The sequence below is a fragment of the Miscanthus floridulus genome, chromosome 6 (genome assembly GCF_019320115.1).
Source record: "Miscanthus floridulus cultivar M001 chromosome 6, ASM1932011v1, whole genome shotgun sequence".
Taxonomy (NCBI): Eukaryota; Viridiplantae; Streptophyta; class Magnoliopsida; order Poales; family Poaceae; genus Miscanthus; species Miscanthus floridulus.
The window spans coordinates 124,029,030-124,055,602 of record NC_089585.1 but is presented as its reverse complement, the minus strand read 5'-3'; the positions used below and the strand labels follow the sequence as shown (position 1 = coordinate 124,055,602).

At 44.0% G+C, this 26,573-nt stretch overlaps 1 protein-coding gene, 1 long non-coding RNA gene and 5 pseudogenes across 4 annotated transcripts; 6 read left to right on the top strand and 1 right to left on the bottom strand.

Moving 5' to 3' along the window:
• Positions 1 to 3,256: 3,256 nt before the first annotated feature.
• On the top strand, positions 3,257 to 3,951 carry LOC136459445 (uncharacterized). The gene is made up of 3 exons (XR_010760202.1): positions 3,257 to 3,394; positions 3,554 to 3,642; positions 3,753 to 3,951. It is a non-coding gene; the product is annotated as an uncharacterized lncRNA (long non-coding RNA).
• A 3,714-nt stretch (positions 3,952 to 7,665) lies between these two features.
• On the top strand, positions 7,666 to 9,290 carry LOC136456857 (uncharacterized; annotated as a pseudogene).
• A 1,646-nt stretch (positions 9,291 to 10,936) lies between these two features.
• LOC136456858 (uncharacterized) lies at positions 10,937 to 12,006 on the top strand (annotated as a pseudogene).
• Positions 12,007 to 14,204: 2,198 nt separating this feature from the next.
• On the top strand, positions 14,205 to 15,274 carry LOC136456860 (uncharacterized; annotated as a pseudogene).
• Positions 15,275 to 17,472: 2,198 nt separating this feature from the next.
• On the top strand, positions 17,473 to 18,542 carry LOC136456861 (uncharacterized; annotated as a pseudogene).
• LOC136456856 (pentatricopeptide repeat-containing protein At3g09060-like) lies at positions 17,671 to 22,063 on the bottom strand. Of its 3 annotated transcripts, XM_066456847.1 has the most exons (3): positions 19,689 to 22,063; positions 19,035 to 19,094; positions 18,172 to 18,304 (listed from the first exon to the last, which is right to left on the bottom strand). In XM_066456847.1, the coding sequence occupies exon 1, from the start codon at positions 21,905 to 21,907 to the stop codon at positions 19,799 to 19,801; it is 2,109 nt and encodes a 702-aa protein (XP_066312944.1). In that variant the 5' UTR covers positions 21,908 to 22,063; the 3' UTR covers positions 18,172 to 18,304; positions 19,035 to 19,094; positions 19,689 to 19,798. The 3 variants fall into 3 exon arrangements, with proteins under 3 accessions (XP_066312945.1, XP_066312943.1, XP_066312944.1); XM_066456848.1 differs by lacking the exons at positions 18,172 to 18,304; positions 19,035 to 19,094 and adding an exon at positions 17,671 to 17,758; XM_066456846.1 differs by lacking the exon at positions 19,035 to 19,094 and having other exon boundaries at positions 18,170 to 18,304.
• Positions 22,064 to 24,319: 2,256 nt separating this feature from the next.
• On the top strand, positions 24,320 to 26,196 carry LOC136459444 (cytochrome P450 81Q32-like; annotated as a pseudogene).
• The last annotated feature ends 377 nt before the right edge of the window (positions 26,197 to 26,573 follow it).

Sequence of the window (26,573 nt, the reverse complement as noted above, 5' to 3'; positions counted from 1 at the left end):
CAGTAGATTCTAATACAATGTCCTAACTGGTGATTACATTTTGGTATTGGTGCATTACTAATAGCTTTGTCGATCTTTGAATCAGATGAGCCAGGACCGTGCGTGCTAGGATGACAGAACAGCTTCTCTGCTTCTTGACCTAATCATCAAGCAGAAAAGACCTCTATCACTGGACCGGTGCCCATGGTCCAACCTCACTAGGGTGGACCAATATCGTTCATGACTTCAATGAAGTCACGAAGCTCGGGTACAACAAGAAAGTGTGCTAGAACAAGTACAACGAGCTGAAATATTGTTACTTCAATTGGCGCGACGGACAGACCCATACTGGGCTAGGTCGTGACCCGCTAACTGGAGAGGTTACAGCTGACCCTGAGTGGTACGGCGCCAGCCCTGGGGTACTAACTACACGCATTTCTTTGATTTTTTTAGCAATTAGGTTCCTACTAACTCAGTACTAACTTCGCCATCACTGGAACACGTGTAGGAAAGTAGCCAACCCGCTAGAAACAAGTTCAAACGACCCCAATGCTGTGAGCAACTGATCACAATTTTGGGACGCACCCCACGTGATAGGGGCCAGTTGGTATCGACGGGGGGCCATCAACCTAACAAGTCACCCAGTAATGGAAGCCCTCACACTCCTCCATCCTTGTCGGACGAGCTGGTCGTTCCACCTAGTAGTCATCAGCCCTCGAAGCGAGTCCATAGAGAATATTCAATTAACAGTCCTCGCAGCAAGAAGAGTAGCCAAACTCCATTCGTAGAAGAGTGCCTTGAAGACCTGGGCCAATTTCTCAGAGAGGCTAGGTCCCAGAAGGCCTATCGTAACGCCGATGCTCAGGAGTTGGCCCAAGTCTAGGAACTTCTGATTCAAGATGGTATCAGCGAGGCTGATGTAGTATTCGTGCAAGCCCTAAACCTTTGCAGAGACAGGCTCCGTCGTCAGGGTTTCTTAAAATGAAATCTAAAGAGGGTCGGCTGAACTGGATCAATGTGATGTGGGACTTTGTGTGCTCCAACAAGTCCAAGTGATCAGCACATTTCTTGTTTTTCTACTGTTTGCGGATATCCACCATGTGCATGTTGAGTTCAGTCTGTTTGTTGTTTCATTATGTTCGTTTTTTGTATTAGCAAAGACATTATGCATGTATCACCTATTTGTTGAGTGCATGTCGTTGTCTCGTGTTTTGAATAAAAAAATTGTGTACTGCTGTTAGTGTTGTAAGACATTATGCATGTATCACTTTTCTCTTGTACATCCCAACCTATTTTCAAGGTGCTACCTAGTTCAGGTATCTTCATCTGTTCACTTATTTGCACATGTTTTGCTCATAATATCTGCATTACAATCTGACTGATTTCTGCCCATTTACAGGTGCATCATGAGCAGCATGAGCAACACTAACAAGTCGTCGTACAGCGACATTTCCAGTGATGGACCGAGCACTGTGACCGTGGCAAAGGCATCATTCATCCTGCTGAAAGGTATTATGTCACAGCAAAGGCCCGAGGTAAATCCTCCTTGTCCCATTGCTAAGCTAACTAGAGCCCAATGGATGCATCTTACCCTTGTCGACCATACCAAATGTTTAGATAGTTTGCGCATGACGCGTGATGACTTCATGCATTTGCATGAAATCCTGCTGCCATTTGACCTGCCACAAATAGATAAGTGCACCTCGGTTGAAAGCTCTAGGCATGTACATCTAGACCTGTGCCCACCAATCGGCTAGTAGAGAGTGTAAGGATAGGTTTGAAATGTCTTTAGATACAGTTAGCAGAAAGATGACACTAGTTGCAGAGGTCATGTATAGGTGGGCAAATACTGTCCTAGTGCCAGCAGATAGGAACTACGCGCACGTGAGCCACAAACTTGCTGCATATGCACCATGGTTTGATGGATGCATAGGTGCTATAGATGGCACACACATAAAGGTTGACGTTAACCGTGAAGCAAAGGCTGATTTCTACAATAGAAAAGGGGAAACAACAATTAATGTTTGTGCCATCGTGGATATGGATGGCCGTTTCACATACGTGGGGGCCGGGAAGGCGGGGGCATGCCATGACATGGCGATGTTGAAAGACTATCAGGACAACGATTCGTTCCCACACCCCCCAGCAGGTTCGTGATGCCTTGATGTTCACATTTCGTAATTGTTTGCTTGTAGATATATTGAAGCATACATCCACCATTTGCTATGACAGCTGATGGTTGTATATTGTCTTCTTACACAATTTGCAATTTGATCTCTCGCTGTTTTCATCGCTTGTAGGCCGGTACTACCTGGCGGACGTGGGTTACACGGAGATGGCAGGTTACATGACCCCTTACCGAAACACAAGGTATCACATAAACGATTTTAGGGGCATAGATTTCCAGCAGTTGCAGAGGGAGGAGAAATTCAACTACATTCATGCGAAATTGCGAAATGTAATTGAAAGGAGATTTGGGGTGTTGAAAGAATGGTGGCAGATTCTGGACGGGGTGCCGTACTGCTGTAGGATGAAGCAGGCTATGATAATCATTTCATGCTTTGCTTTAGATAATTTTTTGTGGATGCGTAAGTACGACGCAGATCCACCCTCGTATGAGGTGCCAGAGTGGGTTGAGCTAAATCAGGGAACCCCTATCTCTAGAGTTAGGGAGTTAATATCTATGGTTTTGTGGAGTGGTGCCTGATTTAGGTCAAGGCTATTGTTTTAGAAATCAGTAGCTGTAGGTACAATTCCATGGCAGTTTTGTCGTGTGCATGTGTAAGGTTTTGTGGGACTGTGTTCTTTTCAAAAAATGGTTTATGGGACTATCCTATTGTGTTCATTGGTGTATGGGGAATTGTAGTGACAGAACTACAATTGCCAAGTTCTATAGTGTAATTGAGCAGACAAGCCCACATAAAGTGTGCACTCAGATTGGTCTCTATGTATCTGATGGTGCCCATTCTATCAGGTTAGCTCAGTTTATAAATTATTCTAAGTCATGTCGTAGTATCTATGAATTTTATTTTCCATGACATGTTTTATTGAACTATCATGCAGCAACCAAATTGAATCTGTTGTTGAGAGACAAAATCGTGGTTCTGATCTTTTTTGTAATGCTTGTGAGATGGCTGTTGTCTGGATACAGATTCAACTAAGAGAAAACAAGACAAAAGAGCTCATTCTGAATTATGCTAATTAGGTTGGGATACTTTGTTTTGTTTGGCCAGTTTTTTATGATTTGGAATTGTACAGAATGTGCCAGCATTTCTTATTCTAATGTGCATTGCAGCTCTGTGATCGTCTCCCTAGCCCCAATGGTGAATCAACTGTTGATTGCGATCAGATCTCAAATATGCCAAATCTTGCATTCAACATAGCAAACAAGACTTTCACCTTAACACCAGAGCAGGTGACTCCCTAGTTATATTTTATTAAGTGTTTGAATTAGTAGCGAAGCTGGGGGAAACCATCATCTCATTTTCAAAGTTCAGTTCATTTATCGGATGTTCTTTGGTGCAAACATACTTGTTCTAGTTCTCTTGAATGACTGATTGCCTTTGTGCTGCAGTACATAGTGAAGCTGGAGCAAGCAGGACAAACCATCTGCATCAGCGGGTTTAAGGCATATCATGTACCACCTCCTCGTGGTCTTCTCTGGTAAGCTAAACATATATGTACATAAGTGGCAGTAATTCACACTCTAAAGTCTGTGGTTGCCTTAGCAAGAATGAAGCATACAATCTGACCTCTGTCTTGTAAACATTCAGGAGACTGGGTGATGTTTTCATGGGTGCCTACCACACTGTTTTTGACTTCAGCATGCATTCTGACCTCTGGCATTGGGTACCTTCTGCTCACATACTGCGTGGAGAAGAGAGGCCCTGTGTTCACTGCTGCCTTCGGCCCGCTCACTCAGATCTTCGTTGCCGGCATCGACCTCTTCATCCTCCATGAACATCTCTACCTTGGAAGGTGAGGTCACAATCATAACACCATGCTGCTCATCTCATCGACGATCTGCTTCCTAACTGCAGCCTAATTATTTTCACTGAAGACTGAACATGGTGCCGTTCCTCACTGAACATTCTCCCTACCTAACTGTTGCTTTGTGTTCTTCATCTTGCAGTGTGCTAGGATCAGTGCTGGTTATTCTCGGACTCTACCTTGTGCTGTGGGGCAAGAAAGAGGAAGCTGCTGCTGAGGCGACGGCGAAGCCAGTTCAGGTGGCCGAGGTAGAACAACAGGAGAAAGTGTGATTCTTTTTATTACTCATCATTCATCAGTGTGACAGAGCAGTGGCCATAGCTACAAGAATCCTGTGTGAGTGTGACAGATTGCATATGATCTCCAAGGTCTTACTACTGCTTGTATTCTACTAGGTTATCCATATTTCTCTTCATGCTGTAAATTAACTTCTCTGAAGTGTTGAGAAAGAGGTTGCCAAAGTTCAGGCTTCACTATTTCATGGTAGTTTGAAACTGTAAAATTCTCTGTCTTATAAATTATTGGTTGAAATTCTTGGTTGAAACTGTAAGTCGGCATCATCTAGAAATGCATGGTAGTTTGAATTTGAAAATTTAAAATCAGCATGAGCTACACTTGGTTGACGTCAATTTTTGAACTTCTACAAATCAGCTGCTGGCTGCTGACTGGAGGCTGCTGGCCGGAGGCTGGAGGCGCTGGAATTGACTGGCTGGGCTGGCTGGTCCAGCCCCAGCACCAGCCATTCAGCCCTGCCGAAGGGGCTGCTTGTCGTCAGCATTCACGCAGGCTGACAAGTGGAGCAGGCTTAGTTCAGGTGAAAGCCTAGAAACAAGGTTTCAGATCTCTACGGATCAAGCGGAATACTGGGTATTTTACATTTTTTACTACGGTGGCATCTTATTTCATGGCAATTGCGTTCGATTAGGCCCGTTTGAGACATGGGGAAAAAAAGTTCCCTAGTTTTCTGCCGGAAGCGAATTACCTTTTGAGAATTCATTGTTTCTCATTCCAAGCGAGTCATGATTCAGAAAAAAAAAAGGAATATATCTATAGTACCGGTCACAGAATTTAGTGAAATGCTATCCGCTTCGAGGAGGTCTGACTTTGTACTCGTGCCCATCATGACATATCTTTTTCATTCGGTTGTGCAAGCAAACAAAGATAACAATAATGCAGAGAACGCATATTGTCCATAACAATCAAGTCCGCTATGGAAATATACACCTTGTTGCGTAACTAACAAAACAAGTTGATATTTGGAGGGTGTCATCTATTCCAATGTGTATCAAAATCAGACTACACAACATAGTTGAACGTACAAGCACACGGCGTATGAGTATAAGTCATGAGTTCAAATCAAATACGGATCACAAGAGATGCATGTGCACTTTAAAATGTAGAAAAAACGGACAGAAGGAACTTCGCTCTTTAATACTCCATCTGTTCCGAACTGTCTTTTTTAGATACATAGTTTTTATTATGTCTCTAGATATAATGTATATCTTATATATATAATAAAAAATATGTATCTAGTAATTAAAAAAATCAGAACGGCTTGTAATTTGAAATGGATGAAGTATTAAGTAACAATAATAATATACGTAATATTATACATGTATATAGATATAGATATTACTTCATGCAATACGTCTGCGTAGTTATAATATGCAAAGGTTTGGTCGTGAAAGGACAGCTAAGGCTACAAGTACAACGTACTGGTACGAAGTGTTTACCCGAATTTTCCGGTTCCGGGAAGTCCAAATACCATCGCGAATCATACGCGGCTGCTGCACCGCCGGGTTTTTGCCCGTACGTATTTACACTATTTTTTTGTTGACATTTTTATTTGAGCCATTATTAGCATGGAAGAACATGACGGCCAGGCCTAAATTAATCCAAGTGACCGCGTTTCGTGGGGAACTAACCCAACTGACCATTTCGCCGAGAACAAATCCAGCTGGCCATTTCATAATCGTAACGCAGCAAGTAGCTGTAGTACATCGAACACAGCTAGCGGCATCGCCTATTCGCTTGCACTACAGTATACGGAGTATGAACAGCACGTCAGTGCCTCAAGCACACCCTGTTTCTAGCTTGTGTGTCGTGCCCCCCTGCCCCGTGTTCACTGGACCGCCATCGCCGGCGAGTTCAGAAACCAGACTGCGGTTAGTCGGCTCGCTGGTCGGTTTCTGGGCTGATAAGTCCGACTGATGCTGGTTTGTTGTGAGAGACTGACTGAAACTAGCGAACAAACCGAGTGATGGATCCAGACTTCCAAGCCCCGTTGCGTTCAGTCGTTCACCCGCAGAAGATGCTGTGCGCCTGTGCATTGGGCTGCTGCCTGCTGGGCTGAGCAGGAGAGCAAGCACTGCATCTGCATGCAGCCGATGCTCCGGTGGCGCCGACAGCGACTCGTCGGGCGGTCCAAATGGGCAGTCTTTAACTGCGCTCACCGGGTTACCAAAGGCATTGATTCCCCCGGAGCCGATAAGCTCGCGCCTCCTTCCAGTCCAGGGCCCAAGTTGCTCGCTCGGCATCTGCATGTTGCCATGTTCGTCTGCTTGCGGCGTTACTCCTACTGAGCAGCTGAGCCCCCCCCCCCCCCCCCCCCCCCCCCCCCCCCCCCCCCCCTGACAGACAGCGGAGGGAATGGGGCAATGGGGCATAGCGCGCCGGGCCTCATGACCGTGCATGGCTGCAGGCCGTTTCTGGTGTCCCGAGCACAGGCAGCAGGGTCGCATGTGAGGGGAGCAGAGGATTCACCTAGAATGGATGCGACGTGTGATCCCGACGATTCTGCTGAAGCCTGAAGGAAAAGGATTCGCATCATGTGGGCTGTGCTGTGCAGTACTACAGTACTAGTACTGCATTGCAGAGGGAGAACATCGTTTCGTGATTCCGAATTTCCGATTATTATAGGCTCCGTTTGTTTTTGCAGAATTACGTTAGGTCAAGATCTTTATAGTAGATCATCACTGCGTTGAACAAGGGAGCTCCTGGCAGACGGAAAGGGAGCACTAAGCCAGTACTAGGGCACATCTCGTTTCCACTTCACAAACATGAATCTCAAAAGCGACAAACAGAGAAAGTCCACACCCACCAGCAATAATTCATCATTCGGGTTTTAATTCGTGTGGAAAAACTCAGCCCCGGATGGCAATAAGCGCGACCTTACCATTTCATTCCATAATAGCGGGCCTGTTCGGCCGGTGTTAAAGCCAGCTGAAGCTGTTTTGTTGTGAGAGAAAAATATTGTAGCTGATAAGCCGACTGATAAGTTCAAACGAACATGCCCAGCATTGGTGCGTGGTGACATCAAACCAAGAATGAAGCCATATTATCAAAGAAAAAATGATGCCATGGATGGAAGTACGACTTCCGCGCCTTCAATCATCCCACATATCTTTCAGTACTTGATTGAGCCATGATGCCCAACTGCGTCCATTTTGGCCCGACTCAGTGACTTCGTGGCACCTTGTGGGGCTCGATATTTTCGGCGGCTCCAACTGGACAACAAAGGGTCCCCTTCCTGCAAAAAGTGGGCAAGCAAGACATGGGGACCGGAGGAAACCCAGCACGCAAGGGCAATTTGTGATATGGTTCCCGGGCTCCAGCGACGAGAGGTAGGCAGAATCCTTTGCAAGATACTTCTGCCAAATCAACACCAGCGACAGCAAAGCGACTACAGAATAGGAGATGCTTACTCTCCATACCATTCATTCATGCCCCTCACTGCACAGATACTCTCTGTTCCGGCCGCGTGCTGTGCTAGTCAGGAAGAGATCTTTCATTTCTGCCATCGGTTCTGAAGATGCTGAAGCCGGTAGTCCCCCGCCGCTTGGTGGCGACAAACGTCAGCAGGAGGTCCTTGCGCAGATCGCCATGCTTCAGGCGCAGAAGGTGCGCATCACGGGCTTCTTGGACGAGCGCTCTGCGTAGCTGACCAAGTTCGCCAAGGACGCCGACTCCCGACTCCGAGTTCGACCTGATTGGATAGAACGCTATGAAATAACTTGATGCGGTTGGTGACCAGGTGAGCATCTCTTGCAATCAAAAGTTGAACAGTCTAATGCTATTCACTGTTTGACAAAGAACTGAGGTGTCTGATGAGGCAGATATTGGAGAGGCTCGACAGCAAGATGCAAGCCTTCGAGGAGACGGCTGAGGCACAGAGGCAAGAGATAGAAATGAACGATAAGGTGTTAGGACTTTGAAGACTGGATTGAAAAGGAGAAAAACGAAGGAATGTTCTTCCAGAGCCTTGGCAAGGTCAAGCCTCGGAACAAGAAGGAAATAAAGGTGAAAGCCAAGGTGGAAGCACAGAAGGTCAAAGAGATTGCAAAAGAGAGTGCATGATCAAAAACTCGTATGAACATTTACCTGGAACTGATGGGAATACTCGGGATTACAACTGTCAATGACATCTTTGCAACACCAGAGGTGGAGTGGAGGAAGGTTGCTGCTCTGGGTCTAATTTTCATTGGCCTGGTTGCTCAGGTCATCTACGAGCAGGATATCTCACCACCGAAAGCTGAGAAGACAGAAAAAATAAGAAGAATAAAGGAGTTGCAGATATAGCGGTAGGATGTAATCTGCCACAGGCAATGTAAACTGTATAAAGTAGCATGAATGGATACAACGTTTTAGTCATTTCTAATCCAAGAAATTGTTTAACATGTAGCTTGGCCAATAAACCACAGGTTTCTCTAACCTGAGATCTGATAAACTCAAGCTGTCTTCAATCTTGCATCAGAGATATGTTTCAGCAATGTTATAGCCAAAACTTGGTAACAGTGTTAAATTCTTGATGCATTAGAAAAATATTGATACAATTTTTATAATCCAAAAAAATGTTTAACATGTAGCTTGGCCAATAAACCGCAGGTTTCTCTAACCTGAGATCTGATAAACTCAAGCTGTCTTCAATCTTGCATCAGAGATATGTTTCAGCAATGTTATAGCCAAAACATGGTAACAGTGTTAAATTCTTGATGCGTTAGAAAAATATTGATACAATTTTTATAATCCAAAAAAATGTTTAACATGTAGCTTGGCCAATAAACCACATGTTTCTCTAACCTGAGATCTGATAAACACAAGCTGTCTTCAATCTTGCATCAGAGATATCTTTCAGCAATGTTATAGCCAAAACATGGTAGCAGTGTTAAATTCTTGATGCATTAGAAAAATCGATACAATTTTTATAATCGAAAAAATTGTTTAACATGTAGCTTGGCCAATAAACCACAGGTTTCTCTAACCTGAGATCTGATAAACTCAAGCTGTCTTCAATCTTGCATCAGAGATATGTTTCAGCAATGCTATAGCCAAAACATAGTAACAGTGTTACATTCTTGATGCGTTAGAAAAATATTGATACAACTTTTATAATCCAAAAAAATGTTTAACATGTAGCCTGGCCAATAAACCACAGGTTTCTCCAACCTGAGATTTGATAAACTCAAGATGTCTTTAATAATATTGCATCACAGATGTGTATTGTTTCGACAGCCAAAACATATGTTACAATCTTGATACATTAAAGAAATATATCAATACAATTTTTAGGATCCAAGAGTAACATGTAGTATGGCCAATAAACCACAGGTTTCTCCATCCTAAGATCAGATAAACTCAAGCTGTGTTTAATCTTGCATCAGAGATATGCTTCAGCAATGTTTCAGCAGCCAAAACATGGTAAAAGTGTTATATTCTCAACACGTTAAAGAAATGTCACCCTAATTTCAACCAAACTGAATACTATTTTAAGAAAAGACACCTGCGTCTGAAGACAAAATCATGGGTGCAAGTAGAAAATACATGCACGTAATATTAAAAAAAAATTATCATGTATGTTTGCTAGGTTAACTAATCATCAAGTATCAACAATTTTAATAAGCACGTAAGTTCATACCTTGTTAAACAAAACCATATATATAGAGCATAAGTTTTCAGTATGATGATGCTAATCCTTGGTTAGTTAGATCCATAAGAAGTCTTCAAACCATGAAGAATTACAAGGTGTCATATCTGAATTGGACCATATTTGATTACAGCTCTGACTAATATGCTCCAGGTAATGACAGTTGGCATAATACCTGTTGCAAGCACCTCATTCAATAACAGGACTCCTTCAGGTGTCCTATTACAAGAGCACAGACCCTTAATTCTTGTATTGTATGTAACAATATCTGGTTTCAAACCATTATCTAAAATGGCAGTCCAAAGAGATGCTGCTTTATCAATAGAACCAGTCTCATAAAATCCATCCATCAATGTGTTATAGGTCACTAGATTTGGGGAACAGTTCTTTTCTTTCATCTTCATGTATCTCAAAAGCGACAAACAGAGAAAGTCCACACCCACCAGCAATAATTCATCATTCGGGTTTTAATTCGTGTGGAACAACTCAGCCCCGGATGGCAATAAGCGCGACCTTACCATTTCATTCCATAATAGAGGGCCTGTTCGGCTGGTGTTAAAGCCAGCTGAAGCTGTTTTGTTGTGAGAGAAAAATATTGTAGCTGATAAGCCGGCTGATAAGTTCAAACGAACATGCCCAGCATTGGTGAGTGGTGACATCAAACCAAGAATGAAGCCATATTATCAAAGAAAAAATGATGCCATGGATGGAAGTACGACTTCCGCGCCTTCAATCATTATGGCCCACATATCTTTCAGTACTTGATTGAGCCCATGATGCCCAACTGCGTCCATTTTGGCCCGACTCGTGACTTCGTGGCACCTTGTGGGGCTCGATATTTTCGGCGGCTCCAACTGGACAACAAAGGGTCCCCTTCCTGCAAAAAGTGGGCAAGCAAGACATGGGGACCTGAGGAAACCCAGCACGCAAGGGCAATTTGTGATATGGTTCCCGGGCTCCAGCGACGAGAGGTAGGCAGAATCCTTTGCAAGATACTTTTGCCAAATCAACACCAGCGACAGCAAAGCGACTACAGAATAGGAGATGCTTACTCTCCATACCATTCATTCATGCCCCTCACTGCGCAGATACTCTCTGTTCCGGCGTGCTCTGCTAGTCAGGAAGAGATCTTTCATTTCTGCCATCGGTTCTGAAGATGCTGAAGCCGGTAGTCCCCCGCCGCTTGGTGGCGACAAACGTCAGCAGGAGGTCCTTGCGCAGATCGCCATGCTTCAGGCGCAGAAGGTGCGCATCACGGGCTTCTTGGACGAGCGCTCTGCGTACCTGACCAAGTTCGCCAAGGACGCCGACTCCCGACTCCGAGTTCGACCTGATTGGATAGAACGCTATGAAATAACTTGATGCGGTTGGTGACCAGGTGAGCATCTCTTGCAATCAAAAGTTGAACAGTCTAATGCTATTCACTGTTTGACAAAGAACTGAGGTGTCTGATGAGGCAGATATTGGAGAGGCTCGACAGCAAGATGCAAGCCTTCGAGGAGACGGCTGAGGCACAGAGGCAAGAGATAGAAATGAACGATAAGGTGTTAGGACTTTGAAGACTGGATTGAAAAGGAGAAAAACGAATGAATGTTCTTCCAGAGCCTTGGCAAGGTCAAGCCTCGGAACAAGAAGGAAATAAAGGTGAAAGCCAAGGTGGAAGCACAGAAGGTCAAAGAGATTGCAAAAGAGAGTGCATGATCAAAAACTCGTATGAACATTTACCTGGAACTGATGGGAATACTCGGGATTACAACTGTCAATGACATCTTTGCAACACCAGAGGTGGAGTGGAGGAAGGTTGCTGCTCTGGGTCTAATTTTCATTGGCCTGGTTGCTCAGGTCATCTACGAGCAGGATATCTCACCACCGAAAGCTGAGAAGACAGAAAAAATAAGAAGAATAAAGGAGTTGCAGACATAGCGGTAGGATGTAATCTGCCACAGGCAATGTAAACTGTATAAAGTAGCATGAATGGATACAACGTTTTAGTCATTTATAATCCAAGAAATTGTTTAACATGTAGCTTGGCCAATAAACCACAGGTTTCTCTAACCTGAGATCTGATAAACTCAAGCTGTCTTCAATCTTGCATCAGAGATATGTTTCAGCAATGTTATAGCCAAAACTTGGTAACAGTGTTAAATTCTTGATGCATTAGAAAAATATTGATACAATTTTTATAATCCAAAAAAATGTTTAACATGTAGCTTGGCCAATAAACCGCAGGTTTCTCTAACCTGAGATCTGATAAACTCAAGCTGTCTTCAATCTTGCATCAGAGATATGTTTCAGCAATGTTATAGCCAAAACATGGTAACAGTGTTAAATTCTTGATGCGTTAGAAAAATATTGATACAATTTTTATAATCCAAAAAAATGTTTAACATGTAGCTTGGCCAATAAACCACATGTTTCTCTAACCTGAGATCTGATAAACACAAGCTGTCTTCAATCTTGCATCAGAGATATCTTTCAGCAATGTTATAGCCAAAACATGGTAGCAGTGTTAAATTCTTGATGCATTAGAAAAATCGATACAATTTTTATAATCGAAAAAATTGTTTAACATGTAGCTTGGCCAATAAACCACAGGTTTCTCTAACCTGAGATCTGATAAACTCAAGCTGTCTTCAATCTTGCATCAGAGATATGTTTCAGCAATGCTATAGCCAAAACATAGTAACAGTGTTACATTCTTGATGCGTTAGAAAAATATTGATACAACTTTTATAATCCAAAAAAATGTTTAACATGTAGCCTGGCCAATAAGCCACAGGTTTCTCCAACCTGAGATTTGATAAACTCAAGATGTCTTTAATAATATTGCATCACAGATGTGTATTGTTTCGACAGCCAAAACATATGTTACAATCTTGATACATTAAAGAAATATATCAATACAATTTTTAGGATCCAAGAGTAACATGTAGTATGGCCAATAAACCACAGGTTTCTCCATCCTAAGATCAGATAAACTCAAGCTGTGTTTAATCTTGCATCAGAGATATGCTTCAGCAATGTTTCAGCAGCCAAAACATGGTAAAAGTGTTATATTCTCAACACGTTAAAGAAATGTCACCCTAATTTCAACCAAACTGAATACTATTTTAAGAAAAGACACCTGCGTCTGAAGACAAAATCATGGGTGCAAGTAGAAAATACATGCACGTAATATTAAAAAAAAATTATCATGTATGTTTGCTAGGTTAACTAATCATCAAGTATCAACAATTTTAATAAGCACGTAAGTTCATACCTTGTTAAACAAAACCATATATATAGAGCATAAGTTTTCAGTATGATGATGCTAATCCTTGGTTAGTTAGATCCATAAGAAGTCTTCAAACCATGAAGAATTACAAGGTGTCATATCTGAATTGGACCATATTTGATTACAGCTCTGACTAATATGCTCCAGGTAATGACAGTTGGCATAATACCTGTTGCAAGCACCTCATTCAATAACAGGACTCCTTCAGGTGTCCTATTACAAGAGCACAGACCCTTAATTCTTGTATTGTATGTAACAATATCTGGTTTCAAACCATTATCTAAAATGGCAGTCCAAAGAGATGCTGCTTTATCAATAGAACCAGTCTCATAAAATCCATCCATCAATGTGTTATAGGTCACTAGATTTGGGGAACAGTTCTTTTCTTTCATCTTCATGTATCTCAAAAGCGACAAACAGAGAAAGTCCACACCCACCAGCAATAATTCATCATTCGGGTTTTAATTCGTGTGGAACAACTCAGCCCCGGATGGCAATAAGCGCGACCTTACCATTTCATTCCATAATAGAGGGCCTGTTCGGCTGGTGTTAAAGCCAGCTGAAGCTGTTTTGTTGTGAGAGAAAAATATTGTAGCTGATAAGCCGGCTGATAAGTTCAAACGAACATGCCCAGCATTGGTGAGTGGTGACATCAAACCAAGAATGAAGCCATATTATCAAAGAAAAAATGATGCCATGGATGGAAGTACGACTTCCGCGCCTTCAATCATTATGGCCCACATATCTTTCAGTACTTGATTGAGCCCATGATGCCCAACTGCGTCCATTTTGGCCCGACTCGTGACTTCGTGGCACCTTGTGGGGCTCGATATTTTCGGCGGCTCCAACTGGACAACAAAGGGTCCCCTTCCTGCAAAAAGTGGGCAAGCAAGACATGGGGACCTGAGGAAACCCAGCACGCAAGGGCAATTTGTGATATGGTTCCCGGGCTCCAGCGACGAGAGGTAGGCAGAATCCTTTGCAAGATACTTTTGCCAAATCAACACCAGCGACAGCAAAGCGACTACAGAATAGGAGATGCTTACTCTCCATACCATTCATTCATGCCCCTCACTGCGCAGATACTCTCTGTTCCGGCGTGCTCTGCTAGTCAGGAAGAGATCTTTCATTTCTGCCATCGGTTCTGAAGATGCTGAAGCCGGTAGTCCCCCGCCGCTTGGTGGCGACAAACGTCAGCAGGAGGTCCTTGCGCAGATCGCCATGCTTCAGGCGCAGAAGGTGCGCATCACGGGCTTCTTGGACGAGCGCTCTGCGTACCTGACCAAGTTCGCCAAGGACGCCGACTCCCGACTCCGAGTTCGACCTGATTGGATAGAACGCTATGAAATAACTTGATGCGGTTGGTGACCAGGTGAGCATCTCTTGCAATCAAAAGTTGAACAGTCTAATGCTATTCACTGTTTGACAAAGAACTGAGGTGTCTGATGAGGCAGATATTGGAGAGGCTCGACAGCAAGATGCAAGCCTTCGAGGAGACGGCTGAGGCACAGAGGCAAGAGATAGAAATGAACGATAAGGTGTTAGGACTTTGAAGACTGGATTGAAAAGGAGAAAAACGAAGGAATGTTCTTCCAGAGCCTTGGCAAGGTCAAGCCTCGGAACAAGAAGGAAATAAAGGTGAAAGCCAAGGTGGAAGCACAGAAGGTCAAAGAGATTGCAAAAGAGAGTGCATGATCAAAAACTCGTATGAACATTTACCTGGAACTGATGGGAATACTCGGGATTACAACTGTCAATGACATCTTTGCAACACCAGAGGTGGAGTGGAGGAAGGTTGCTGCTCTGGGTCTAATTTTCATTGGCCTGGTTGCTCAGGTCATCTACGAGCAGGATATCTCACCACCGAAAGTTGAGAAGACAGAAAAAATAAGAAGAATAAAGGAGTTGCAGACATAGCGGTAGGATGTAATCTGCCACAGGCAATGTAAACTGTATAAAGTAGCATGAATGGATACAACGTTTTAGTCATTTATAATCCAAGAAATTGTTTAACATGTAGCTTGGCCAATAAACCACAGGTTTCTCTAACCTGAGATCTGATAAACTCAAGCTGTCTTCAATCTTGCATCAGAGATATGTTTCAGCAATGTTATAGCCAAAACTTGGTAACAGTGTTAAATTCTTGATGCATTAGAAAAATATTGATACAATTTTTATAATCCAAAAAAATGTTTAACATGTAGCTTGGCCAATAAACCGCAGGTTTCTCTAACCTGAGATCTGATAAACTCAAGCTGTCTTCAATCTTGCATCAGAGATATGTTTCAGCAATGTTATAGCCAAAACATGGTAACAGTGTTAAATTCTTGATGCGTTAGAAAAATATTGATACAATTTTTATAATCCAAAAAAATGTTTAACATGTAGCTTGGCCAATAAACCACATGTTTCTCTAACCTGAGATCTGATAAACACAAGCTGTCTTCAATCTTGCATCAGAGATATCTTTCAGCAATGTTATAGCCAAAACATGGTAGCAGTGTTAAATTCTTGATGCATTAGAAAAATCGATACAATTTTTATAATCGAAAAAATTGTTTAACATGTAGCTTGGCCAATAAACCACAGGTTTCTCTAACCTGAGATCTGATAAACTCAAGCTGTCTTCAATCTTGCATCAGAGATATGTTTCAGCAATGCTATAGCCAAAACATAGTAACAGTGTTACATTCTTGATGCGTTAGAAAAATATTGATACAACTTTTATAATCCAAAAAAATGTTTAACATGTAGCCTGGCCAATAAGCCACAGGTTTCTCCAACCTGAGATTTGATAAACTCAAGATGTCTTTAATAATATTGCATCACAGATGTGTATTGTTTCGACAGCCAAAACATATGTTACAATCTTGATACATTAAAGAAATATATCAATACAATTTTTAGGATCCAAGAGTAACATGTAGTATGGCCAATAAACCACAGGTTTCTCCATCCTAAGATCAGATAAACTCAAGCTGTGTTTAATCTTGCATCAGAGATATGCTTCAGCAATGTTTCAGCAGCCAAAACATGGTAAAAGTGTTATATTCTCAACACGTTAAAGAAATGTCACCCTAATTTCAACCAAACTGAATACTATTTTAAGAAAAGACACCTGCGTCTGAAGACAAAATCATGGGTGCAAGTAGAAAATACATGCACGTAATATTAAAAAAAAATTATCATGTATGTTTGCTAGGTTAACTAATCATCAAGTATCAACAATTTTAATAAGCACGTAAGTTCATACCTTGTTAAACAAAACCATATATATAGAGCATAAGTTTTCAGTATGATGATGCTAATCCTTGGTTAGTTAGATCCATAAGAAGTCTTCAAACCATGAAGAATTACAAGGTGTCATATCTGAATTGGACCATATTTGATTACAGCTCTGACTAATATGCTCCAGGTAATGACAGTTGGCATAATACCTGTTGCAAGCACCTCATTCAATAACAGGACTCCTTCAGGTGTCCTATTACAAGAGCACAGACCCTTAATTCTTGTATTGTATGTAACAATATCTGGTTTCAAACCATTATCTAAAATGGCAGTCCAAAGAGATGCTGCTTTATCAATAGAACCAGTCTCATAAAATCCATCCATCAATGTGTTATAGGTCACTAGATTTGGGGAACAGTTCTTTTCTTTCATCTTCATGTATCTCAAAAGCGACAAACAGAGAAAGTCCACACCCACCAGCAATAATTCATCATTCGGGTTTTAATTCGTGTGGAACAACTCAGCCCCGGATGGCAATAAGCGCGACCTTACCATTTCATTCCATAATAGAGGGCCTGTTCGGCTGGTGTTAAAGCCAGCTGAAGCTGTTTTGTTGTGAGAGAAAAATATTGTAGCTGATAAGCCGGCTGATAAGTTCAAACGAACATGCCCAGCATTGGTGAGTGGTGACATCAAACCAAGAATGAAGCCATATTATCAAAGAAAAAATGATGCCATGGATGGAAGTACGACTTCCGCGCCTTCAATCATTATGGCCCACATATCTTTCAGTACTTGATTGAGCCCATGATGCCCAACTGCGTCCATTTTGGCCCGACTCGTGACTTCGTGGCACCTTGTGGGGCTCGATATTTTCGGCGGCTCCAACTGGACAACAAAGGGTCCCCTTCCTGCAAAAAGTGGGCAAGCAAGACATGGGGACCTGAGGAAACCCAGCACGCAAGGGCAATTTGTGATATGGTTCCCGGGCTCCAGCGACGAGAGGTAGGCAGAATCCTTTGCAAGATACTTTTGCCAAATCAACACCAGCGACAGCAAAGCGACTACAGAATAGGAGATGCTTACTCTCCATACCATTCATTCATGCCCCTCACTGCGCAGATACTCTCTGTTCCGGCGTGCTCTGCTAGTCAGGAAGAGATCTTTCATTTCTGCCATCGGTTCTGAAGATGCTGAAGCCGGTAGTCCCCCGCCGCTTGGTGGCGACAAACGTCAGCAGGAGGTCCTTGCGCAGATCGCCATGCTTCAGGCGCAGAAGGTGCGCATCACGGGCTTCTTGGACGAGCGCTCTGCGTACCTGACCAAGTTCGCCAAGGACGCCGACTCCCGACTCCGAGTTCGACCTGATTGGATAGAACGCTATGAAATAACTTGATGCGGTTGGTGACCAGGTGAGCATCTCTTGCAATCAAAAGTTGAACAGTCTAATGCTATTCACTGTTTGACAAAGAACTGAGGTGTCTGATGAGGCAGATATTGGAGAGGCTCGACAGCAAGATGCAAGCCTTCGAGGAGACGGCTGAGGCACAGAGGCAAGAGATAGAAATGAACGATAAGGTGTTAGGACTTTGAAGACTGGATTGAAAAGGAGAAAAACGAAGGAATGTTCTTCCAGAGCCTTGGCAAGGTCAAGCCTCGGAACAAGAAGGAAATAAAGGTGAAAGCCAAGGTGGAAGCACAGAAGGTCAAAGAGATTGCAAAAGAGAGTGCATGATCAAAAACTCGTATGAACATTTACCTGGAACTGATGGGAATACTCGGGATTACAACTGTCAATGACATCTTTGCAACACCAGAGGTGGAGTGGAGGAAGGTTGCTGCTCTGGGTCTAATTTTCATTGGCCTGGTTGCTCAGGTCATCTACGAGCAGGATATCTCACCACCGAAAGCTGAGAAGACAGAAAAAATAAGAAGAATAAAGGAGTTGCAGACATAGCGGTAGGATGTAATCTGCCACAGGCAATGTAAACTGTATAAAGTAGCATGAATGGATACAACGTTTTAGTCATTTATAATCCAAGAAATTGTTTAACATGTAGCTTGGCCAATAAACCACAGGTTTCTCTAACCTGAGATCTGATAAACTCAAGCTGTCTTCAATCTTGCATCAGAGATATGTTTCAGCAATGTTATAGCCAAAACTTGGTAACAGTGTTAAATTCTTGATGCATTAGAAAAATATTGATACAATTTTTATAATCCAAAAAAATGTTTAACATGTAGCTTGGCCAATAAACCGCAGGTTTCTCTAACCTGAGATCTGATAAACTCAAGCTGTCTTCAATCTTGCATCAGAGATATGTTTCAGCAATGTTATAGCCAAAACATGGTAACAGTGTTAAATTCTTGATGCGTTAGAAAAATATTGATACAATTTTTATAATCCAAAAAAATGTTTAACATGTAGCTTGGCCAATAAACCACATGTTTCTCTAACCTGAGATCTGATAAACACAAGCTGTCTTCAATCTTGCATCAGAGATATCTTTCAGCAATGTTATAGCCAAAACATGGTAGCAGTGTTAAATTCTTGATGCATTAGAAAAATTGATACAATTTTTATAATCGAAAAAATTGTTTAACATGTAGCTTGGCCAATAAACCACAGGTTTCTCTAACCTGAGATCTGATAAACTCAAGCTGTCTTCAATCTTGCATCAGAGATATGTTTCAGCAATGCTATAGCCAAAACATAGTAACAGTGTTACATTCTTGATGCGTTAGAAAAATATTGATACAACTTTTATAATCCAAAAAAATGTTTAACATGTAGCCTGGCCAATAAACCACAGGTTTCTCCAACCTGAGATTTGATAAACTCAAGATGTCTTTAATAATATTGCATCACAGATGTGTATTGTTTCGACAGCCAAAACATATGTTACAATCTTGATACATTAAAGAAATATATCAATACAATTTTTAGGATCCAAGAGTAACATGTAGTATGGCCAATAAACCACAGGTTTCTCCATCCTAAGATCAGATAAACTCAAGCTGTGTTTAATCTTGCATCAGAGATATGCTTCAGCAATGTTTCAGCAGCCAAAACATGGTAAAAGTGTTATATTCTCAACACGTTAAAGAAATGTCACCCTAATTTCAACCAAACTGAATACTATTTTAAGAAAAGACACCTGCGTCTGAAGACAAAATCATGGGTGCAAGTAGAAAATACATGCACGTAATATTAAAAAAAAAATTATCATGTATGTTTGCTAGGTTAACTAATCATCAAGTATCAACAATTTTAATAAGCACGTAAGTTCATACCTTGTTAAACAAAACCATATATATAGAGCATAAGTTTTCAGTATGATGATGCTAATCCTTGGTTAGTTAGATCCATAAGAAGTCTTCAAACCATGAAGAATTACAAGGTGTCATATCTGAATTGGACCATATTTGATTACAGCTCTGACTAATATGCTCCAGGTAATGACAGTTGGCATAATACCTGTTGCAAGCACCTCATTCAATAACAGGACTCCTTCAGGTGTCCTATTACAAGAGCACAGACCCTTAATTCTTGTATTGTATGTAACAATATCTGGTTTCAAACCATTATCTAAAATGGCAGTCCAAAGAGATGCTGCTTTATCAATAGAACCAGTCTCATAAAATCCATCCATCAATGTGTTATAGGTCACTAGATTTGGGGAACAGTTCTTTTCTTTCATCTCCAAATAAATACAAAAAGCTTCATCTACTTTCCCAGCAGAACAAAGACCATGAATTAAGATGTTGTGCACCATTACATCAACCTGAAGACCCGCATCAAGAATTTCATCCCAAATACGGAGGGCGGCATCAACCCTCTTGTCTCGACAAAGGCCACGAATCAAAGAGGCATAAGTTCTGATATCTGGTTTAAAACCTCTCTCTAGCATTTCCTTTGTTAAGCTTGAAGCTTCTTGATATTTTTCAGCCTTACACAAACCATCTATTAGTGTGTTATATGTTATGATGGTTGGGCAACAACCATTGCCGGTCATTTCAATGTAAATTTTAACAGCATCATTAATCTTGCATGCTCGGCAGAAACCATTTATTAGTGCATTGTAAACATGAGAATTTGGTTTGCAACCATCCTTCACCATATTCTTATGTACCTCATTTGCATCATGTGTTCTTCCATCCTTACAAAATCTATTTATCATTGATGAGTATGAGAACACATCTAATTCTTCCCCACTATTCCGTGCGTCCTCCAAGATTTCAAATGCCCTGTTAGCATAGCCATTCTCACACAGACCATGGATCAGTGTGCCAAAAGTCACCTTGTCAGGGGAGCATGAAGCATCATTCTCCAATTGTTTCAACAACTCTGTAGCTTCACTGACCATTCCACTGTCCAACAGCCCCTTCATCATTATATTATAAGTTGTTATTTGACGAATGCCAGAGAAACCTGTGGAATCCCAGAATTTCCAGGCCTCACCTGTTCTTCCCGCTTCACATAACCCCTTAATGAGTGAATTATACACAGCAACATCAAGAACAAGCCCAGCCTTGACCATGTCTGAGTAGACCCGTGCTGCAGAATCCACATCCCCAGATCGGCACAGCCCATGAATCAAGATCCCATAAGTAACAGTATCTGGTTGGTGATTATTAGCCATCATCCTACTCCATACCTCCCCCGCCTCCTTAAACCTCCCAAGCTTAGACAGGCCATCAAGCATCACTTTGTAAGTGGCAAGGTTAGGACTTGCACCAGGATCCCTCACCAGTTGCTCCCAGACCCTCATGGCTTTCTCGAACATGGCAGTTTTGAAACACCCACTAAGCAACGCATTGTAACAAACGGCATCAGCCTGCACTCCATAGTTCGGCATTTCGTCGAGCAGGTCAAGTGCGTTGTCCAACTGGTCATGTTTCGCCAGCCCCGACATGAGGGTAGAGTAGGTTACTCTGTCGGGGGCCACTCCACGACGACGCAAAGAACTGAAGAGCAACACTGCGCGATCGACGTCCCCGCGGGCACAAAGAGAGCGGAGGATGATGTTGTAGGTCTGGAGGTTAGGGGCGAGGCGGCGGCCGAAGGCACCGTGGGAGAGGGAGGCGAAGAACGCGTCAGCGTCGGAGTACCGACGAGCGCGGACAAACGCGTCAAGGAGGGCGTTATGGGAGCGGACGCCGGGGTTGCAGCCGAGGAGGGAGGGGAGATCGCGGAACGCGGCGAGGGCCGCGTCGGGCATGAGGGCGCGGGAGAAGGCCGACAGAACAACGAGCGCCGCGGACTCGGAGAAGCGCGGTCGACGGCGCATGCGCGGGAGGAGACCCAGCAGCCTCGGGAGGTGCGACGGGGAGGAGGTGGCGAGGCGGCCGAGGAGGTGGAAGATGAGCGGCTGCGGCGGAGGGAATGCAGGGCGGGTGGAGACAAGGAGCTCGAGGTGGGACAGCGCGTTGGCTGGGTCGGGCTCGGACTTGATCAGCTCTAGCAGGCGGTGGATGGGCGGCGGCTCAGGGTCCGGCCGCACCGGCGGCATCGCGCCGTCAGGGGGCCCTCGCCTCGTGCTCGTGCGGCTTCCGATCGAGCGCGGCTGGTGTCGTGGAAACGGGGAAGAGCATTTGGGTTGGGAGCTGCCTGTCTGTCCCTGGCCAGCCGTGCCTTGTTTGTTTTCAGGACCTGGTGGATTTTCCACGTGAATCCTCAATATCCGGGTCTCTTGTGTTTTGCTGAGGATTTGACTTGGCATCCTCCTTTAGGGCGTCCCCAACGGCATCTAAATCGCCAGCAGCGGAGAGATTTCATTGGCTGCAGATGAAAGAGAGCACCGAGCTAGCGCTTCTCATCTCGCCTATCTCGCACGGCCACCAAGAAGTCTCCCTCTCTCAGCCCCTCTTCTGCTCTAGGTACAGACGTAATATACTTTTCCTATTCTTTATTGTTTCAATCTCCACCTGCCATATGGTTTTACCCGTTGAGAACGCCCTTACCAGAGCCTAGAGACCTACTTATCGTAGGTCAAACCAGTCAATATGGGGTGGGTCTCAACTTGGGCCTTGTTTAGTTCCCTTTAAAGTTCCAAGTTTTTTCACTCTCTCTCCATTACATCAATTGTTGGACGCTTGCATGGAGCATTAAATATAGGTAAAAAAAATAACTAATTGCACAGTTTAGTTGGAAATCACGAGATGAATCTTTTGAGCTTAGTTGGTCCACGATTGGACAATATTTACCAAATAAGACGAAAGTGCTACTATTCATCGGGTTGAAATTTTCTTCAATCTAAACAAGGCCTTGTCTGAAATTAGATGAAAAACATTGTGGTGGCTAAAAATATTGTAAGAGAAAAACACTGTTCCGGCTAAAAAAAAGAAGTCGAATAAACCGAATTTAAGATAAGCCTAACGAGGCAAGTCCCATCAATCCATCGTGACAACAGATCTTAACGGGTTAGAATGTTGGATGGTCTCGTCAGATTGTGAAATTCCAGGCCATCGCGTACAACGTACTCTTGCCGTCTCCGCTGCTGCTGCTATTTGCCGTCCTGCTCAGCACGGCTAGTTTTGGTTCTCCATTAATCCTTCATTCGTGGAGCCAATTCGCTTACTCGTATCTAGTTTATAAGTCATGACTTATCAACCAATGAACAATATTTTTCTCTCGCATCAAACTAGCTGATAGTTTTTTTAGTCATGGCTTATAAGCCAAACCAGCCTGAATAAACAGGACGTGGATGTCTAGGAAGAACTGTAGGAGCATTCCTTGCTCTGTACTGCATTTTCTTTGTTTTCTCCCAGTCCCAAGACCAGGACATTGTCGAGTCTTCCCCTACCTGGCGCCGTGGACCAATGCCTAACGAAGTGCTGGCGACTAGGCGTGTATAGTAGGCTACGATACGAAAAGCATAACAGCACTTTTTTTTAAGAAAAAGCATAACAGTCAAGAGATATGATGTTTAACTTTAAATGGGATCTCTAAGGACAAGTACATTGGTAACTGCTATACACAGTATCGCTTTTTTATAGAGTCTGTACTTCTTCGGCCTGTTCGTTTGGCTGTGGCGGGTCGTAAACGATCGTAAATTTTCAGCCGAAATAGTATTTTCTCTCACATAAATCAGTCTGTTCTTGCTTAAAAGAAGGAAAGTTGGTAACGGGACAGCAAGAAGGCACCCAGGAGTTTCCTTGCGGTTGCGGCTGCGACGTCCCCGCACGGAAAGTAAAGACCTGCGAAGAATTCCAGTACGGCTGTTTCTGCAGACTACTGTTGACCCTTCCAAGAGGCAAGAGCGAATTGGAATCCCAGTTCGCTTTCTCCCGCTCTGCGGTTGCTTCCTTTGTGAGGAGGCGTCAAAGCTTCCGGGTTCCGGCTCACGGCACAAAACATCCGTGGAGAAGATAACCATCGACAAACGTGCGACAATCAACAGCGAAACATCTCATAGGTTCCGTTCGCTTGTCTTTAAATCTGGCTTGATCCGCTTCTTTTTTCATCCGAAACAGTATTTTCCTTTCACAAATTTTCCAGATTCCTTCAAAATTCCTCCAAACGAACAGGGCCATAGCCACAAGTTCGTCGCCATTTTTACTTTTGAGAGCCAAGCCTGTCCGCCTTCTGGCCTCATAAATATGACCACGCCCATCCATATTATCCCCGTTCGCTGGTCTGAAACTTAGGCTGAAACTGACTGGAAAATACTGTTCCGGCTGAATTGTTGAGAGAAAAACACTGTTTCGGCTGAAAAAAGAAGTCGAATAAGCTAAATATGAGATAAGTCGAACATGGCATAATAATGTCAATAGAGAAGAACAACATATAATAATGTCGACAGATTAAGGAGGGTCTGCACCACCGGGCAGTGCAGCCAGGCTGCATACAAATTTTTTTCCACTTCCCACAGCTAGAGCTGGTCCTAAGTTTCAGCTCATCGCACGCTCTACCATCACCGCCGCTTCACCACAGAGGAACCATGGAAAGATTCTACTACGTCGCCGTGGTCACCTCCGTGCTCCTCGTCTTGCTCCACTACCTCTTGATGAGGCGCAAGAAGCAGCAACGGCTGCCACCTGGCCCGCGGTTTCTCGTTCCCCATCCTCGGCCACCTACCCTTGCTCAAGAAGCCGCTCCATACCTCGCTCGCCGGCCTCGTGTCGCGCCACGGCCCGGTTGTCCACCTGCTCCTCGGCCGTCGCCACGCCGTCGTCATCGGCTCGGCGGCGCTGGGGAAGGAGTGCTTCTCCGGAGAGGTCGACGTCGCGATCACCAACCGCCCGCACTTCCCGTCTGCCCGTGAGGTCACCTTCGACTACTCGGTGCTCACCGTCGCCAACTACTGCGCGCTATATGATCATGATGCCACTCGTTCGATGACAAGTAGTCCATCTGTACCTATGTGGGTCTAATATCAAATCCGTAAACGATGGATATTTCAAGTCCTATTTTTACAAAACACCCCTCTGGCGCACCATGAGCCGCGTCTCCACCGTGCACCGCCTCTCGGCGCACCGCGTCAACATCATGTCCGACACCATAATCGCCCGCGAGCTCCGCGCCATGGTGCGCCGCCTTGCCCGCGCCTCCACCTCCGCCTCCGCTCCGGGCGCCGCCGCCAGGGTCGAGCTGAAGCGGAGGCTGTTTGACCTCTCCCACAGCGTCCTCATGGAGATCATGGCGCAGACCAGGAACACCTACTCCGACGACGCGGACGAGGACATGTCCAAGGAGGCGCGGGAGATGAAGGAGATCATCCCGCTTGTTGGTGTGGCCAACCTGTGGGACTACATGCCCCTGCTGCGGTGGCTCGATGTGTACGGCGCCAAGAGGAAGCTCGCGGACGTGGTTAAGCGAAGGAACCTGTTCTTCGACAAGATGATCGATGCAGAGAGGCAGAAGCTGAAGCAGCTGGAACGCAAGAAAGGCGAGGCCGATGCCAACGACTCATGCTATCACTGCAGAAAACAGAGCCTGATGTCTACACGGACACCTTTATCAACGCTCTCGTGCCAGTGAGTAGCACTACTACGCATGTTTCCACGTCCTTAATTCTGCTTCTGTGCAGCTAATTATCATGCTTTCTTTCACTAATACTTTTTTCCTCGTATCGTATCTGGATTGAAGAATCTGCTCGGCGCCGGCACGGAGACGACCTCAACGACCATGGAATGGGCAATGTCGATCCTGCTTAACCACCCAGATGTGCTGAAAAAGGCGCAGGAAGAAATCGACTCCAACGTCGGAGGGGGTCGTCTTGTCGACAAGAACGACCTTCCCCGTCTGCCGTACCTCCACTGCATCATCAGCGAGACGCTTCGCCTCTACCCGGCCGCGCCCATGCTACTGCCGCACGAGGCGTCCACCGACTGCAAGATCCACGGGTACGACGTCCCGGCAGGGTCGATGATCCTTGTCAATGCGTACGCCATCCACAGAGATCCGGCGACATGGAAGGACCCGGAGGAGTTCAGGCCGGAGAGGTTCGAGCACGACAGAGCAGAGGGGAAGTTTATGATGCCATTTGGGATGGGGAGGCGCAGGTGCACCGGTGAGAATCTCGCAATGCAAACCATGGGGCTCGTCCTGGGGGCGCTGCTCCAATGCTTCGATTGGGCCAGGATTGGGGATGCAGAAGTTGACATGGCAACAGCCACGGGCATCATCATGTCTAAGGCTGTCCCACTGGAAGCTCTGTGCAAGCCACGAGCGAACGTACCCCTTTTCGCTTGAATTACTAGACTGCAGTAATAATGTAGAGTTTTCTCTTATAATAAATTAGCAAACAGTATCATTCAGTCTGGTTTTTCGGTGTTCTTTAAAAATCTAGAGTCAAATTGTGAAAATTTGTTGGCACCAATAAACGATAGTACGGAGTAGTACAAATCTATGTAATGCTTAGATACTGTGTATAGCAGTTTCTTCATTCAAAAGTTGTCTCCGCAGAGATATTAGATATTTAACTGTAAATGAGTATATCCGTATATGCAAGTAGTTTCATAGGTTGTCTCATCTCCTACTACAACTAAAAAAACTAAAAGTAAGATTATTTTTTGGTACGACTTTTTTTTAAGTCGTTCCTCCCTCCTGGTCATGCGATATCCCGCGCGATAGAAAAAGAAACTGTCATCCCTGCAATTCCTGTCTGCTTTGAAGGGAACAAATCGATCACCTGAGGCCACATGCATGGAAGAAAATAATAATCATGCATGGAA

Bases quoted from the DNA above. Each gene is read 5' to 3' on its own strand.
- LOC136456856 (XM_066456848.1), bottom strand. From the start codon at position 21,907: ATGCCGCCGGTGCGGCCGGACCCTGAGCCGCCGCCCATCCACCGCCTG.